This window comes from Armigeres subalbatus, chromosome 1 (assembly GCF_024139115.2).
Source record: "Armigeres subalbatus isolate Guangzhou_Male chromosome 1, GZ_Asu_2, whole genome shotgun sequence".
Classification (NCBI taxonomy): Eukaryota; Metazoa; Arthropoda; class Insecta; order Diptera; family Culicidae; genus Armigeres; species Armigeres subalbatus.
This window is the reverse complement of record NC_085139.1, coordinates 276,601,043-276,617,631: the sequence shown is the minus strand read 5'-3', so window position 1 is coordinate 276,617,631 and position 16,589 is coordinate 276,601,043. Positions and strand designations below refer to the sequence as shown.

General features: G+C 38.7%; 1 protein-coding gene and 1 long non-coding RNA gene across 2 annotated transcripts in view; one reads left to right on the top strand and one right to left on the bottom strand.

Annotated features, from left to right (window-relative positions):
• The window catches only part of LOC134207622 (SET domain-containing protein SmydA-8), a 234,830-nt gene extending 226,845 nt beyond the window's left edge, over positions 1-7,985 (bottom strand). Inside the window, exons 1-2 of the mRNA XM_062683353.1 lie at positions 7,885-7,985; positions 7,492-7,827 (exon numbers count right to left, since the gene is read on the bottom strand). Of these exons, the coding sequence (XP_062539337.1) occupies positions 7,492-7,518 (27 nt within the window). The 5' untranslated portion in view covers positions 7,519-7,827; positions 7,885-7,985. The remainder of the gene's footprint in view (positions 1-7,491; positions 7,828-7,884) is intronic.
• A 4,836-nt stretch (positions 7,986-12,821) lies between these two features.
• LOC134214617 (uncharacterized) lies at positions 12,822-14,935 on the top strand. Its single transcript, XR_009979856.1, has 3 exons — positions 12,822-13,131; positions 13,208-13,419; positions 13,476-14,935. It is a non-coding gene; the product is annotated as an uncharacterized LOC134214617 (long non-coding RNA).
• The last annotated feature ends 1,654 nt before the right edge of the window (positions 14,936-16,589 follow it).

The following is a 16,589-nucleotide window of genomic DNA, read 5'->3' as shown; positions in this document are numbered from 1 at the left end:
TAGATAGTTTCCACAGAGGTGGTGTCTTCATTGATTTTATACAAAATAAGGTTGACCCGACTATCCGAAATAAACTTTCTTTCAAGTACAAAACTCAATCGTAAATAGCGAATTTGATAGCGCGTCGAGGGAGATAATGCAGTAAATTTTAATGGATGGAATCACTAACAGCAACCAAGGTACCACGCCAAACCCGATGCCACCGAAACAGTCCATTTTCGCAATTAACTCTTTCTTTCCATAAAATGTTGGTCCTGAGAAGAACCAATTTTCTTTTCCCAATGCGCCTTCTGTCCAATAATTAACTGCATCCAATCGCTTGTCGACACCTTGCGTTGCAGCTGTCCGACCGCCACTCGATGATTTTTCGCTAAGCCTCCAAAAGTTGAAATAAATTTTTAGCATTGCCACCCACCTGTGCTGCTGTGTCCGCTCCGCTGCATTGAATGTCTAACCGCTCTCTGTGGAATCCCGATCAAAAAAGAAAATTGGTTCTTCTCAGGACCAACATTTTATAAAAAGAAAGAGTTAATTGCGAAAATGGACCGTTTCGGTGGCATCGGGTTTGGCGTGGTAGCTTGGTTGCTGTTAGTGATCCCATCCATTGAAATTTTCTACATCATCTCCCTCCGACGCGCTATCAAATTCGCTATTTACGATTGAGTTTTGAACTTTGAAAAAAGTTTATTTCGGATCAACTTTCTTTTGTATAAAATCCATGACGACGTCACCTTTGTGAAAACTATCTACCTACAGCAACTACCCATTAGTGAACGTCACTTGGACAGACAGATACCAAGAGATAATGTTTGGTAATATGAAGAAACTTCGTCTTGAGTCAAATTTCTGTTGTCATTCCTCGCAACAATACGCATCTTAGATAAACAACATCTCATAACCAAATTCAGAATCTTTCGAGAAAGTTTCATTGGATTCTTAGAATTCATAATTCTCTGAACGGTCCGTTGTCTGTGGAAACCCGATCGAAATGGCTCGCGCGCGCCGAAAAGCAGCTTTCTTATATCTAATGAAGTAATCCCATTAGCCCCGCCCCTTTATTAATCGTTATGAGTGCACATTCTATTTACACTATATCAGCTCACAAAGAGGCGGGGCTCACGAGTTTAATTCATTAAATACAAGAAAGCTGCTGTTCATCGCGCGCGAGCCAATTTGATCGGGATTCCACAGAGAGCGGTTAGACATTCAATGCAGCGGAGCGGACACAGCAGCACGGAGTGGGTGGCAATGCTGAAAACTTATTTCAACTTTTGGAGGCTTAGCGAAAAATCATCAAGTGGCGGTCGGACAGTTGCAACGCAAGGTGTCGGCAAGTGATTGGATGCAGTTAGTTATTGGACAGAAGGCGCATTGGGAAAAAAAATTGGTTCTTCTCAGGACCAACATTTTATAAAAAGAAAGAGTTAATTGCGAAAATGGACTGTTTCGGTGGCATCGGGTTTGGCGTGGTAGCTTGGTTGCTGTTAGTGATCCCATACATTCAAATTTATTGCATCATCTCCCTCCGACGCGCTATCAAATTCGCTATTTACGATTGAGTTTTGCACTTTGAAGAAAGTTTATTTCGGATAGTCGGATCAGCCTTCTTTTGTATAAAATGGTAGCTTTTGTATAAAATCAATGAAGACGCTACCTCTGTGGAAACTTTACACAGCAACCATAAACGGTGAACGTCGCTCGGACAGCCAGATGCCGAAAGCTAATGTTTTGCAATATGAAGAAACTCTGAAGAAATTGTTGTCGTTCCTCGCAACAATACGCATCTAAGATAAACTACATCTCATAACCAAATTCAGAATCGAGAAAATTTCATAGGATTCTTAGAATTTGTCATTCTCCGAACGGTCCGTTGTCTGCGGAATCTCGATCGAAATGGCTCGCGCGCGCCGAAAAGCAGCTTTCTTATATCTAATGAAGTTATTCCATTAGCCCCGCCCCTTCATTGAACGTTGAGTGCACATTATATTTACACCCATATCAGATCACAAAGAGGCGGGGCTTACGAGCTTAATTTATTAAATACAAAAAAGCTGCTTTCCGGCGCGCGCGAGCCATTTTGATCGGGATTCCACAGAGAGCGGTTCGACATTCAATGCAGCGGAGCGGACACAGCAGCACTGAGTGGGTGGCAATGCTAAAAAAATATTTCGACTTTTGGAGGCTTACACGCTAAAAATGAACTACTCAAAATTGAGTCGAATCCGACTCATTTTCATTAAAAACGGGACAACTCAAAATTTGAGTAAAAGATACTACTTCAATAAAATGACGATTGCACTTAAACTATGAGTCTGTTTGTCGTAAAATGCACTTAGATGGATAGATAAACTTGATTCGCATCTGTCGTATTAAAAATTGATGGAAGGCCAAGCTTAACTTTCGCGAAATCGTCATTTTATTGAAGTAGTATCTTTTACTCAAATTTTGAGTTGTCCCGTTTTTAATGAAAATGAGTCGGATTCGACTCAATTTTGAGTAGTTCATTTTTAGCGTGTAGCGAAAAATCATCGAGTGGCGGTCGGACAGTTGCAACGCAAGGTGTCGACAAGCGATTGGATGCAGTTAATTATTGGACAGAAGGCGCATTGGGAAAGAAAATTGGTTCTTCTCAGGACCAACATTTTATGGAAAGAAAGAGTTAATTGCGAAAATGGACTGTTTCGGTGGCATCGGGTTTGGCGTGGTACCTTGGTTGCTGTTAGTGATTCCATCCATTAAAATTTACTGCATTATCTCCCTCGACGCGCTATCAAATTCGCTATTTACGATTGAGTTTTGTACTTGAAAGAAAGTTTATTTCGGATAGTCGGGTCAACCTTCTTTTGTATAAAATCAATGAAGACACCACCTCTGTGGAAACTATCTACATCAACCACCCATCGGTGAACGTCGCTCGGACAGACAGATGCCAAGAGATAATGTTTGGTAATATGAAGAAACTTCGTCTTGAGTCAAATTTATGTTGTTACTCTTCACAATAATACGCATCTTAGATAACCAACAGCTCATAACCAAATTCAGAATCTTGCGAGAAAATTTCATAAGATTCTTAGAATTTGTCATTCTCCGAAAGGTCCGTTGTCTGCTGCGGAATCCCGATCAAAATGGCTCGCGCGCGTCAAAAGTTTTGATCGGGATTCGGTTCGACATTCGATGCAGCGGATCGGTCACAGCAGCACGAAGGCGGTCGGACAATTTCAACGCAAGGTACTGTCTAGAGATGTCGTAAATTAATCGATTACTTCGATTAATCGATTAATCGTTGTAACAATCGATTAATTTTGAATCGATCATTACCTAACGATTAATCGATTCAATAATCGAGAGAGATCGAGAGTAATCGATTTGTTACTAATCGATTAATCAAGATTTTACGACATCATAAGGATGTCGCAAATTAATTGATTACTTCGATTAATCGATTCATCGTTGTAATAATCGATTAATTTTGAATCGATTATTATCCAACGATCAATCGATTCAATAACACAGGGGAACAAAATTTAACCTTTTGCGGGTCCTCAGAACCAATTGATGTGTCTTCAGTAGATTTTGGCTCGCTGAATCCAAATCTGTCCTCAGATATGCTCTAACACGTCCAAATTTTGAGATATAGCTAAATTAATACCGCTAATTTGAAGAAATTGGCATTTTTCGAAGGACTTTCATGAAGTATATTAACATAATTTTAGGTCAATCAATACCCGAAACGGTAAAAGCACATCTGATCTAATGAATTTCCATCAGATTTGCACGTTACAATTGTTTTCTATTCGGTTTTACTTGAATTTAAGTTCAGTGAATTGATTTTAAAAATATTCCATGCAAGTTTATTTCAAAAACTTGCATGCAAACGCCATCACCACCAGTTCGAAGCCACCAAACATTGCACAACATGAGACCAGAGGAACTGGGATAAGAAAATGTTAAATGAAGAATAGAGATACTAGTAAGTTTGCAAATATATGTTTCAATCGACTTTTAATAAAATATCCACGTTTTTTCATTTTATGCTCAACATTTCTCCTCCTCCTAAAATGTTATTCTGCTCGATTTGTGGTTGTTTTTCCGATCGAACAACTTCCAATAACCACACGTAATCTGTTAACATGTTGCAATTTTGTTGTGCTAGAATATAGTGAGAACATGATGATCCATAAAGTTCCTTTCTTTTAATCAACAAGGAAACAGATCGGAGTGCAATTTGAACGTATTCAAATCCTCTACTAGATCCCCTACCAGAGCATTCAAACCACATTGACTAATAAAATACATTTCAGCACTCGGAAAATAAGTTGAAACTTAACCATTTTGTAACTTCATCGTAAGTTTTCTCATTCATGCCGTTGTTTTATTAAATTAGAGAAATACCAGAGTGCAGAATTGGCGGATCATCCAACCATATGCTCGGGTAACTGTAACATGTTGAACAGCACACAAGTGGAGCGGAGCCCAAGTTTTTTTTTTCTGGCGCATAACTTTGCGTCTTTGCACATAACAAAGCTTGATAAAACTAGTGAACTTTTTCCTTTGTCAATGTTATAAGCTGATCATAGTTTAAAGAAATTGCATTGAGATTATTGCAACACCCACGCAGCATTTTCAACGCGAATCAAATAAAAAGTCTCTCACGCACGAGTAGGTTGTTGACGTTTTCCGGTTTCTGTTGCGTAGCCGTCAACATCGCTTCAGCTTGTATGCAATCATACACAAGAAAGATCGAAAACCAACTTATCGATTCGTTGATTGATTTTGCTAATTGATAGTTTTCCGCCCAAATTTCTATCATAGGAATATTGGAATGATTATAAATAGCAGGAATAATCAAAATATATAGAACTGCGTACAGTTCTCGTACTTGCGTTATTCGATTGAACATAATAAAGGAGCATAAATTGACAGTAAATACACAAGTGATAAGTGCAATAAGTGAAAATTTATCGCGCCAGAGGAAATATAATATCATATTTATATTCAATAGAAGTTACGTCAATGAAAACATATTATTTTTTTGCTTGGACAAACTATTATATTGAATTCTTGTTACTTTCCTCTCAAAACCGTTCACAGAAAATAACCAGGCTTGTATACAAGCCTTCGAAGGTGGCTTGCATAAAACATATTTTTAAATAACTTTCACTAACTAAAATTGTAGATAAATCACACTTATTATGTTTACCTTGTTCAAAATGCACCATATTTCGAAAGATTATATTTTTGTGATCCATTTTGGACCTTGATTGACTAGTAATTCTTTCTATAGGGTTAACGATGGCTGTTCCAAAATGCTCAAAATCATTGATTTTACGACATTTATTGAGGTATATCTTAAAATCTCGAAGTGTTAGAGCAAATCTAAAGTCAGATTCGGATTCAGCGAGCAAAAATCTACTAGGGACACATTATTTGGTGTTAGGGACAAAATCTTGTTGAGCTGTGAATCGACAGGAATCGAGAAAATCGATTAGTTACTAATCGATTAATCGGGATTTTACGACATCTCTAGTACTGTCAAGCGTTTGGATGCAGTCAGTTATTGGAAAGACGCATTGGGAAAAGAAAATTGGTTCTTCTCAGGACCAGTATTTTATGGAAAGAAAGAGTTAATTGCGAAAATGGAATGTTTCGACGGCATCGGGTTTGGCGTGGTAGCTTGGTTGCTGTTAGTGATTCCACCCGCCCGTTCAAATTAATTGCATCATCTCCCTCCGCCGCGCTATCAAATTTGCTAGTTACGATTGAGTTTTGCACTTTAAAGAAAGTTCATATCGGATTGTCGGATCAACCTTCTTTTGTATGCATAAAGACCTTTTTGGAGGACACCATCCTCAAAAATGGCCGAAATAAAGGAGAAATAAGCAGAATCAGAAGTGGTGTGAAACCAAACACAAATATATTTATATGCAACGTTTGGTCTTCGCCCGCGATGTAAGCGTTCGTGCCAAAGTAAGGATTGTGATGTCCAGTCGAGTGGCTTCAGCGGCCCATGAGTCATGTTAATTCCACGGTTAGAGACTCAACTGGGAACAACTATTCAACTTCTTGATTCAGTTAGCCTCCGAGCAGTTTGCTCAATGTTAATAAAACGACACAAATTATTAAGGCAAATACTATCAATTTCGAATAGCTACGTAGTCCTACGTCACCTTTGCGTACAACCCGATTGGGCTGCACCTTTGAGTTTTTCATAAACATCTAACCGTGGGACCCCGTGATGCTGAGTCGACACCTCGACCGTGGACTGTCATCATTTAGCTAGGGACAAATAGGTTTCTTTATTAGAATCGATATAATAAATCAGTTTTAGTTCTAACCATCATATAATTCGTTTCGGCTTTATTATTTTTTGAAGAGACCCTAGGTCTTCCGTTAACTAACGCATTGAATTTTGAAGGAAGCTCTTTTTACTTCAACCAAGTTTACCAAATTCCATACGAAAATTACCATTTCGGGAGAGTAGTCAACACCAGAGCACAGACAAACAGACGTAACACTTCTGATTTCAACATCGTTCACGTGTTCAACAATTGATTTGAAATACATCTGTGCGATTGTGCCAAGAGAGGCGCTAGTGTTCAATCGCTTTGACATTTGATTAGTGTATATGCTGCTGAATGTTTTCTGTATTGATGACGATGATAATGATGATTTATATAGAAGTATACGTTTCGAACAAAATGTCAAATGGGAAATAATCAAGGTCGACTATCTTTCTCGCGATTCTGACAATAGACGGCAGTAGTGTTTTCTGAAAAGTAATGACGATAATTTTTCGAACAATTTATATGAAGAGTTACGTCTGTTTGTCTGTGACCAGAGTGTAGGTAATTAAGAGTGGCGACACTGTCAGAATTGAAACAAAATTCATCTATCATTCCCATACAAAATCGTGTTCCGAGCAAAAGACCTGTCAAATGCGGCACATGTCACCACTCTTAATTACATACACTCTGGTCAACACCATATTTTCTTGTGGCGCACGGCAGGATTGGAGCGATGAGAGCGATAGAAAGTCCGTCAACTTTGTATGTAACGTGATGACACTAGAAAAAAGTGAAATTTGAGCATCAACATTTTATGCATGTTCATGCCGGATGGCTAATAGCCGAAATTAAAGCAAACTGTTAAAGTGCAGTTTCGACATTGGCTGGTAAAATTAGATTTTTCAATAGGTAAATGCATTGAATCAATTGTTTCCAATAGTTGTATAGAATCCTGAAGAGTTTACTAATCGACACATACCAAAATCTCCAGAAGCTCCAGGCTCATTCTTCCTGACTACTTTTCGTGGCGATCCCAAATTTGAAACTTTGGAATGACCGCCTTGTCTTACCGAAGGACGTTATTCTACGTCAAAATGTGAAGTTTGTTTTAATTAATTAAATATGTTTTAAAAATGATTTTATATCCGCGCCATCACTGTACTGTATAATTGTTTGACACAGTGCATCACCAATTGAGTTTACTTACCAAAACCGAGCCCATCAGGTCGGCCATCTCGGTGATATTCTGCAGAGCGGTCAGATTCTGGTTGGTGTGCCGTGCGTGGGTCACTATCGCTGCGGTTCTCCAGCTGTTGCATCAGCAGATCCTACTCCTCGGTTTCCAACAGCACCCGGTTGATGCGGAAGATGTCAAAGAGCAAGCAGCCGCCGCACAGCCATCGCAGTATGATTGTGAAGAGCAGCATGGCATTGGCTACTGGGATGGGCAGGCAGGAGCAGCCAGTTGAGAAATCGAATTTTTGTTGTGTAAAAATGTGAACCGGCAGCAGCACAACCAGTGCTTTACAAAGCGATATAGATACTGACGAGAGTGAATTGTATAATACACAGCGGAAATGTTAAACGAAAGTATATTTACCGAAGGCAATAAGACTATCTGACGTTCATCATCTTTCTCTTGCACGCGCACAGACGGGATAGGTTTTGCTTTCATACGGAAACGCTTCCGAAGCGTTTCCGTATGAAAATAAATCCTATCCTTCACGTACGCGTGCAAGAGAAAGATGATTAAACGTCAGATAGCCTTATAGTGGAATGAGCGAATCAGCTGTCGTGTTTGTTTTATAAGAGAGTTGTGTACACAAGGGCTCGATAATATTAGTGAGATAATTTTCAATCGCTTGTGTTGGGCTGGCAGCAGGATATTATAACCTGGGTGGTGCGAATAGAATCGATTTGGTAAAGACACTATAAACAAAGACGAGAAATGTTCCAATTGGAATTCCAAATTTACTGTCAATGTCATTCCAATCGAGCAAGAGACCCAGGCGGGTGTCAAGTTGTCAAATTGTTGTTGCCACCAATCGAGCGAAGGCCAAACGCACTAACACTACGGTATAGTCTATAGAACATAAACACTGCAGTGAGTGATAATGTTGTAAAACGCATCACGGTGCCAATAATGCCAGTAGCATTTGTCCGTCAGTTCTTGGTTTTCAAGTTCGTTTTGATTAAATATCATAAAGTTAGTGTAAATATAGTAAATCTATCGCCATGAAGTGTTGTGTGCCGTCTTGTGATGTTGATTTTCATTATATGAAGGAGAATAACGGAGCAAGCGAGGAGCAGCTTTCGCAGCATATGTTTCCCAAAGATGCGATGCTGAGAATCAAGTGGCTGCAAGCAATAGCCAATGCATCAAAGATTGATATAGATACTAAGGCTATAAATTGGAGTGCTTTGAGAATTTGCTCTAGGCACTTTAAATCAGAGTATTTATATAAAATCAATTCTCGGACACGGTTAACAAAAAATGCAATTCCTTCGATTTTCGCAAGCTGCAGTTTGAGAAAGTAAGTGATTTATTACATGTGTAGATACCGTACATATGATAAGTTCCCAATTCCCTAACAGCGACTTTCTCGTATCCGAAACAAAGATGAAGGAAAACTTTCCACTACGACACTACGGATTACGACACTAGCGTCTCTAGTTGTGAATTGCGTAATCAATCAAATTCAAATTGATCGTTGAAGTCATGGTCTATGGTATTTTCACTAGTGTTACGTCTGTTTGTCTGTGGTTAAATTATCAACGAATTAATTTGATGAGAAATTTTCAGCTGGTGACTGTATTTCTTGTCAATTCTTTTACATTACATCGATCATTATTTCAGATTGGGTGCCATTAAGAGTACCGCGTACTTCAAAAATGAAATATCTTCTCTTCGAACCCGTCTTAAAGTAGCTCGGAAGAAAATTAAATCTCTCAGAGTTCAACTTAAACGAATGCGTTACAATGTTCAGGTATTAGAGCAAGCAAACAAAGAACTAAGAACAGTTCAATTAACTCAGGATACCAAGCAGGTGATTGAGATAGACAGCCAATTAGTTTTATATTATAATTTTTTTTCTAGCTTTCCAACAATAGTCTTTTGACTGAAATAATGAACAAAGGGAAAGAGAATCTATATAGCGACAGCCTTCGAACATTTGCAACTACCCTTAACTTCTACTCAGCCAAAGCATATGAATACGTACGACAAAAATTCAACAATGCCTTACCCCATCCTCGATCTATTAGGCGATGGTACCAAAGCGTAACTCCAAATGGCATTATCAAATGGAATTATATAGAAAAACTGAACGAATGCCAGAACAAGACCGGGTTAAGATTGGCCCCAAATCTGACCAACAAGCATGTTCATTTTGAGAACTCAAAAATGAAGGTGTTGTTGGCTGTGCAAGTGATTAGCGGCTCAGTGGCGAAGGCTTTGCACCAAATGCGCGAACTTAATGACGAATTTGAAGGCTGTGAGGCAACCGTTGAATTTCTCAACCTGTTTAACGATCTTTTTGATTTGTTTAATAGTACCATGCAAGACGATAACGGATTTAAAAAACCACTTACCAAGGATAATTTCGATTTGTATATTGAGCCTTTAAAATAGCAAACGAATTTATTCGGCAAATCACTCTTTCGGATGGCACATCAATACTACAATCTAAGTACAAAACAGGTTTTCTTGGGTTCCTTGTTGCCATCGAAAGTACTCAAAATTTGTTTGCTGAATACTGCGAACAAAAAGAGCTACTTCAGGCACTTCCGACATACCGGCAGAGTCAAGACCACGTGGAGCTGTTATTCGGTGCGATAAGAGCTAAAGGCGGTTGTAATAACAACCCTAATGCTTCACAATTTAAAGCAATTTACAAAAAACTGTTACTCAACAACGATGTTAAATGCCCTGCTAAGGGAAACTGCACAGAGTTTCACGATACTACTTTGGGGTTGGATTCAAGCTCTAAATTCACAGGACCTTCCAAATCGTCTGATCTGAATACATCATCACATGAAATTCATGTTCTCAATCAAGTTCCACAAATGAGTTACACCGACATCGAACTGATCAGGCAGGATAAGTATATAACCACTGCGATAGATGTATGTGCTGCTGATATTCACAAACGATTAGTAGAAGCAGTGAAATGTAGAGGATGCGTTGAATATCTTATTCTCGATGATATGAAAACAATTTCATCATTAAGTATGATCTCTGAATACGAGTTCAAGGTACATAATCTGATACAAAAACTGTTTTCAAATACTTTTACACTTCTACATTTTTTAGGCTCTAATTGGAGACAAAAATAACATTAACCTGCAGAAATACTATGATTTTCTCGTTTCAACAATTCTGGAGCATGCAAAAACAAAAGGAGATGATATATTTAAGCATTGTTCCTTCCAAGAAATGTGTACTGATGATCACAAGCTGGATCTTGTAAGAAAAATAGTAGGGGCTTATTTGGACAAAAGAATTCAAATTTACAGTAAACAAATGGTTCACTTTAAGCCACCAGTTCGCCAAAAATTAACAAAATTAATTATTTTTGAAGGAAATTGAAGTACTCGGCTTCATTAATTAGTGAAATTAAAGATAAAAACTCATCTTCGAACCAATAAACAGTTCAATTGTCCGAAAGGGTAACACTTATCCGACAACGTTCAATTGACCTTTCCCGTTAAAATTTGTATCCTGTTTTATTGTCTCAGTAAATTCTTTGGCTTATTTAAGGTCAATTTTCCCAAAGAAGTCTTATTTTTGAAGCCTCTGACTATTTTAAAAATCGGAAACGAAAACCGAAAAAGTACTACACATGTGAACCGCATTTTTTTTAACTATACCATTATCGTTCATCTCTGTCCGGGTAGCTATTTGATTTAATATGTGCGTTCGATACCACTGTCCCTTGTAAAATTGGTAAACAATCCGAAGGTTTACAAATACCACTGCAATATATGAAAGTATAGAAGCATTTTGACATTGGAGTATAAATTTATGCGCCAAAAAAGAGGGTACTGTCATACTTGCCAAACTCCATATTAAAAAAAAATCGTTGTCCTCCCTCTGAAGAGACCTGTCATTCCAAAATATCGCGCGCAGCATTTGGCAAGGGTTCGTTTGAACCAGCACGAATAAATATGTTTATATTATTATTTGAATATTTTTTGATGGATTTAGGTAAAAATGTGTTCGTATGTGGTTGAAAATCAATCAAACATGTTTATAGTGAATTGTGGCTTTTTATTGGGTGGTTTAACACGATACAAATAAAATATTTTTGAATTATGAAATTCGTATAGACCAATGTGGAAAGTATATCCAGCATCAGCAGTGTTGCGCACGCAGAGTTGCCTGGTGATTTATTTGTTCAGGGATCAGACTTCCCGTCTTTGTATATAGTGTCTTTACGATTTGGTTGTCAAACTGAAGCCAAACTTTTCTATTGTGCCGGAGCCAAACATTGAAGATTGTGGTTATGTTCGTTTCAGATCCTATATTTAGAAGTATTGTTATTATTTGAAAAAAATAAAATAAAAATTAACTTAGTTTGAGTTCTGTATTCTTTGTAACAAATATTTTCACATTATATTTCGAGTTGAAAATTAGAAAGAATGCAATTAAAAAGCACTCGTTACGAAATTTCAGGAGATTCAAAAGCTGATTGGAGCAGGAATGTAGGTAAACCATCGTAAAGTCATGTAGCGTCTCGCACATTTGAGCGCCTTCATGCAACTTGGAGAGAAAAATTGAGCGGGAAATGTTTGACAGCAAAGTAACTGCAAAATAATTTTGCTTATGGGATTGATTTCAAAATATCCCTTTACTCGCTTGAGAGCAGAAAAGCGGCTTTATCCGCAGCACCCAGATTATAACTAATGAAGGTGGTAAAAATTCACAAAATAACTTGGAGTAAAAAGATTACGAATATGTTTTATTTTATATGAATAGAACATCGATTGGTTTCAACAACGAAGAATTGTATACGAGTTGTGGGTAATATTGATTCAACATATGTAAAATGAATTTATATTTCAATTCTCTTCAATTGAAATTTTCAAACAATTTTCGCATGATGGTTTAATAATTACAAAAATAGAAATACTATAACAGGAGATCGGCGTAGACGTCATCTTGTTTCCAATCGAGCCGTCAAAAACGGTTCCAATTCGAATTGTTTACATTTTTTATTCATGAGTGGCAAGCCAAAAGTTCGAGTGATGATATAATTCTCGCTTAACTTTTCAAAAGGACCTACATATGTAACATTTTTTTCATGATTTAATTGGAATATTACAATCAACAGACCAATATGAAAGCTTTTGATTGCAGTACTCAAATTAATTCATGAAAAAATGTTACTTAGGTTCTTTTGAAATGTTAGGGGAGATTTTTTTCACGATTTCATACCTTCTCACACGTAGCCATTTCGACAGTTTTTCACTCCACCAGCATCTTGATATAGGGTTGGTAATAATATTTTGTGAAGAAGGTCTTTTTTTTACTGCTACTGTAGTTAGAAATTCGGATGCATGTTTACATTTGGATGAACACGCCTGCATGAATCTGTAGTGGTGAAAACTTTAACTCTGACAAATTTGTTCTGATACAAGACACTATAGATTTGAATACTTGTGCGTCATTCCGTAAGTTATTTGTGCACACCAACCTACAGAAAAACAGTAAGCCGAAAATTTATGGAAATTCATACTGTCTTTCTTCGATTTGGATTGAGTCCGTCGATAGTTATTTAACCTTACCGACTATCATCCAACTATTCACGAAGAGAACGGACTCGAATCAATATCAACATGAGAAGCAGTAGGCAAACATCGTTCCTTCACATATATTCAAATTGGAATCAATTCACTTATTCTTTCTTCATACATAAACGCAGTGTCCAGTGTCATCGAAATAGACAACCGTGACAACTACCCTACCAGTTGTATACAGTATATGATATATCACGTCCAACTGGAAACTGAGCAGCACGTGTAGCTATTTTCAGGATCTGAAAGCCGAAAGCGATAGTTGCACATTCTGTAGCCATGCTCGGCAGTCGGAGCAACAGATTTTCTGGATATGTTTCTGGTTGGTGAGCGAGTATTGGTAAGCGTTTCCATATTCTCAGTTAGAATATCCATTCCAATTAAATTTCCCTGTAGGAAAATGATGTTCAAAGCAGAATCGATGCCGATGCGGAAAATGTCGAAGCGAATTCAGCTCCATCTGAGTTTGAATGGAACAACTATTTCCATCTGGAAATTTATTATCTCTAGGAAAGACCTACGAAGGACTTCCAATCAAGGGAGTAAAACTCTTCCAACAGCCGGACAATAAAACCACAGACAGTGATAAAACCATCTTTATCGAAGGCTGAATCTACGCCCGTGAATGGATTTCTCCAGCAACTACCATATTCATCCAAAACCAGCCCATCAGTTCATCTGATCAAAACATTTCCGAACTTGCCACCACATACAATTGATTCTACAATGGCTACAAATTCTCCTTCTAGGGTATGAACTGGTAGATATCGTGGGCTGACCTTGAGAACGTTTTGGAGTAGCTTGAGCACCTGAATATTGAACACTGGCTTAACATTCAGGATAACTCATCTTATCTGAGTATTCAGTATGATGAAACAATGTGGTTTACGATTCAAACATTTCAACTTCATTTACATGCTCTTAGGATCGAAATCTTCCCAAGATTTCGGATATATGAGGTTTCACGGCATAGTCAAACTTGAGCTCCAATATTTTTCTGTAAAGCCAACATGTATGATGTGTGATGATGAACAATTTTGCTGAAGAAAATGTGAATTGTGATTGTGATTTGTGTTGAAATTCGATTTCAATCGTTATTATAACACTATTTTTTAACCTAGATTGCTTTAACAATTTGAGTGTTTATTCTGGAACACTGCAACATTTTTTCATATCGCAGGAATATCCAGTCCTTAGTTCCAAGACCCTTTTATGATTTTAAAAAGCATTATTATTATTTAGAACTTCATGTTGATTTTTTAAATACAAGCTTCTTTATGTCCTAACCTTTTTCAAAGGCACTACCAGAATTTTGTACATTTAGAACATTTAGGTGCATTATAAAATTTTACGATCAATTATAGTAATTGGTCATCGGCAATATCATAAAAAAAATCATAAGGGTTGTGTACAAGACACGACCGCCCGACGTAAACTACGTGAAACAGTTTGGTGAAATGAAGAATCTAGTGCCATTATCCATGAGTATTACAAAATTACTCTTTGGATTTCTTATGAAATTTACATTTTAAAAGGAACTAATATATTTATGTAATTAAAACAAATTTATTGAACTCCGCCGATGCTGAGACCGCCGCCCGAGACATTTCTAATGAAATGCCACGCGCGCGTAGTAGTAGTAGTAAAATTCTTCTTTATTTCATCATTTTCTGTTCTACAATTATTTTTTACATGTACAGTGCTCGGCCGGCTTGGCCCTCCAACTTCAATTTTAAATTTTCATGTTTATATTGTTATTTAAGTGTTAATATGATATATCATGACGGCCTTTAGGAGGCGCTGGTGTGTTTTTTAAAATTTGATAACCTAACTACTATGTACACTAATATTTACAATAAAAATTTGATAACCTAGATTGGAACTAGCGCCCTAATTGGAGCCTGATCCGAATGCAAGCAACGGACCCTAAACTTTTCTTTACACTCACCAAAGCGTTCATGTAAGGTTTTATTCCGGCCAGACGATGGACCTCGGATGTTCTTGTCCTGGGAGGGTGTTGAGGATCATCCTCAGGAATTTGTTTTGGACCCGTTGAAGTTTGAGGTGGTGGGTTTTAGCGCAGCTCTCCCAGACCGGCATGCCATATTCGATCACAGGAGGATGATTTGCTTGTAGACAGCAAGCTTATTTTTCAGGGACAATGACGACCGGCGGTTGATCAAAGGGTACAGTAGTTTCAACAAGACGTTACACTTTGTCACCGTTTTGTCAACCTGTTGCCTGAAAATAAGCTTGCTGTCGAGGGTCAAGCCAAGGTAGCCGGCCTCATTGGCCCATTCCACAGTCGTGCCATTGAGGATGATTTTACAGTCCCCAGGCGGAACAAGTTTAGGGGATTTGGAGTGGGGAAAATGATGACCTGGGTCTTCGCCGCGTTGATACAGATCTTCCAGCTGGTGAGGTACTCTGTCAGGGCATCCAGGCCTCGTTGGAGTTTTGCCACTAGCGCTCTGATCACTCTACCGTTGTAGACGATGGATGTGTCATCTGCGAACAGAGACAGAATGCCGCCTTCTGGAGGTTCTGGCATGTCGGAGGTGAACAGATTGAAAAGCAGGGGCCCGAGGATACTGCCCTGGGGACGCCTGCGACGATGTTGTGCGCATTGGAACTCGCTCCGCTGATTGAGACCCGGAATGTCCTTGCCGACAGGTAATTGTTGATGATTTTCACCAGGTAGCTGGGAAGATTGTAGCGTTGTAGTTTGTACACCAGGCCATCATGCCATACATTGTCAAATGCCTTCTCGACATCGAGTAAGGCCATGGCGGATGTTTTCGAGACAAACTTGTTCCGTCTGAGGACGTTGGTAACTCAGGTCAGTTGGTGTACAGTTGACCGACCGCGTCGGAAACCAAACTGTTCCTCGAGCAAGATGTTGAGATTTTCGGCAGACTCAAGTAACCGATGATGAATAGCTTTTTCGAATAGCTTGGATAACCCTGAGAGAAGGCTGATGGGTCGATAACTTTTGGGGGAGGAAGGATCCTTCCCAGGCTTCCGGATGGGGATGACTTTCGCTGACTTCCAGGACGATGGGAAGTAGCTAAGCCGGAGACACTGATTAAAGATAAGCGAGAGGTGCTCAAAGAACGGAGCACTCATGTGTTTGAGCTCGAGATTCAGGATGCTGTCGAAGCCTGGGGCCTTCATGTTCTTCGACGATTTGATATAGGCCGTCAATTCGTCAGCTGAGATCTCCAACACCTCCGAGAAGTCGTTGGGAATCAAATGGATGTTGTTAGCATGCTCGTTGACGGCTGCTTCGTGTGGACTGACGACGTTCTGCCCAAGATTGTGTGAGCTGACGAAGTGACGACCTATTTCAGCGACCTTCTCTGCAGGAGTTATCAAGCGATCCTTAGAGCCATTATTGTCTAGTGGGATCAAAGGTGGAATGGGCCGAGGCTTGGATTTTAGAATTTTGGTCATTTTCCAGAACGGCTTAGCATAATCTGGGAGAGTGCGGATCTTATTCGAGAAGTCGTT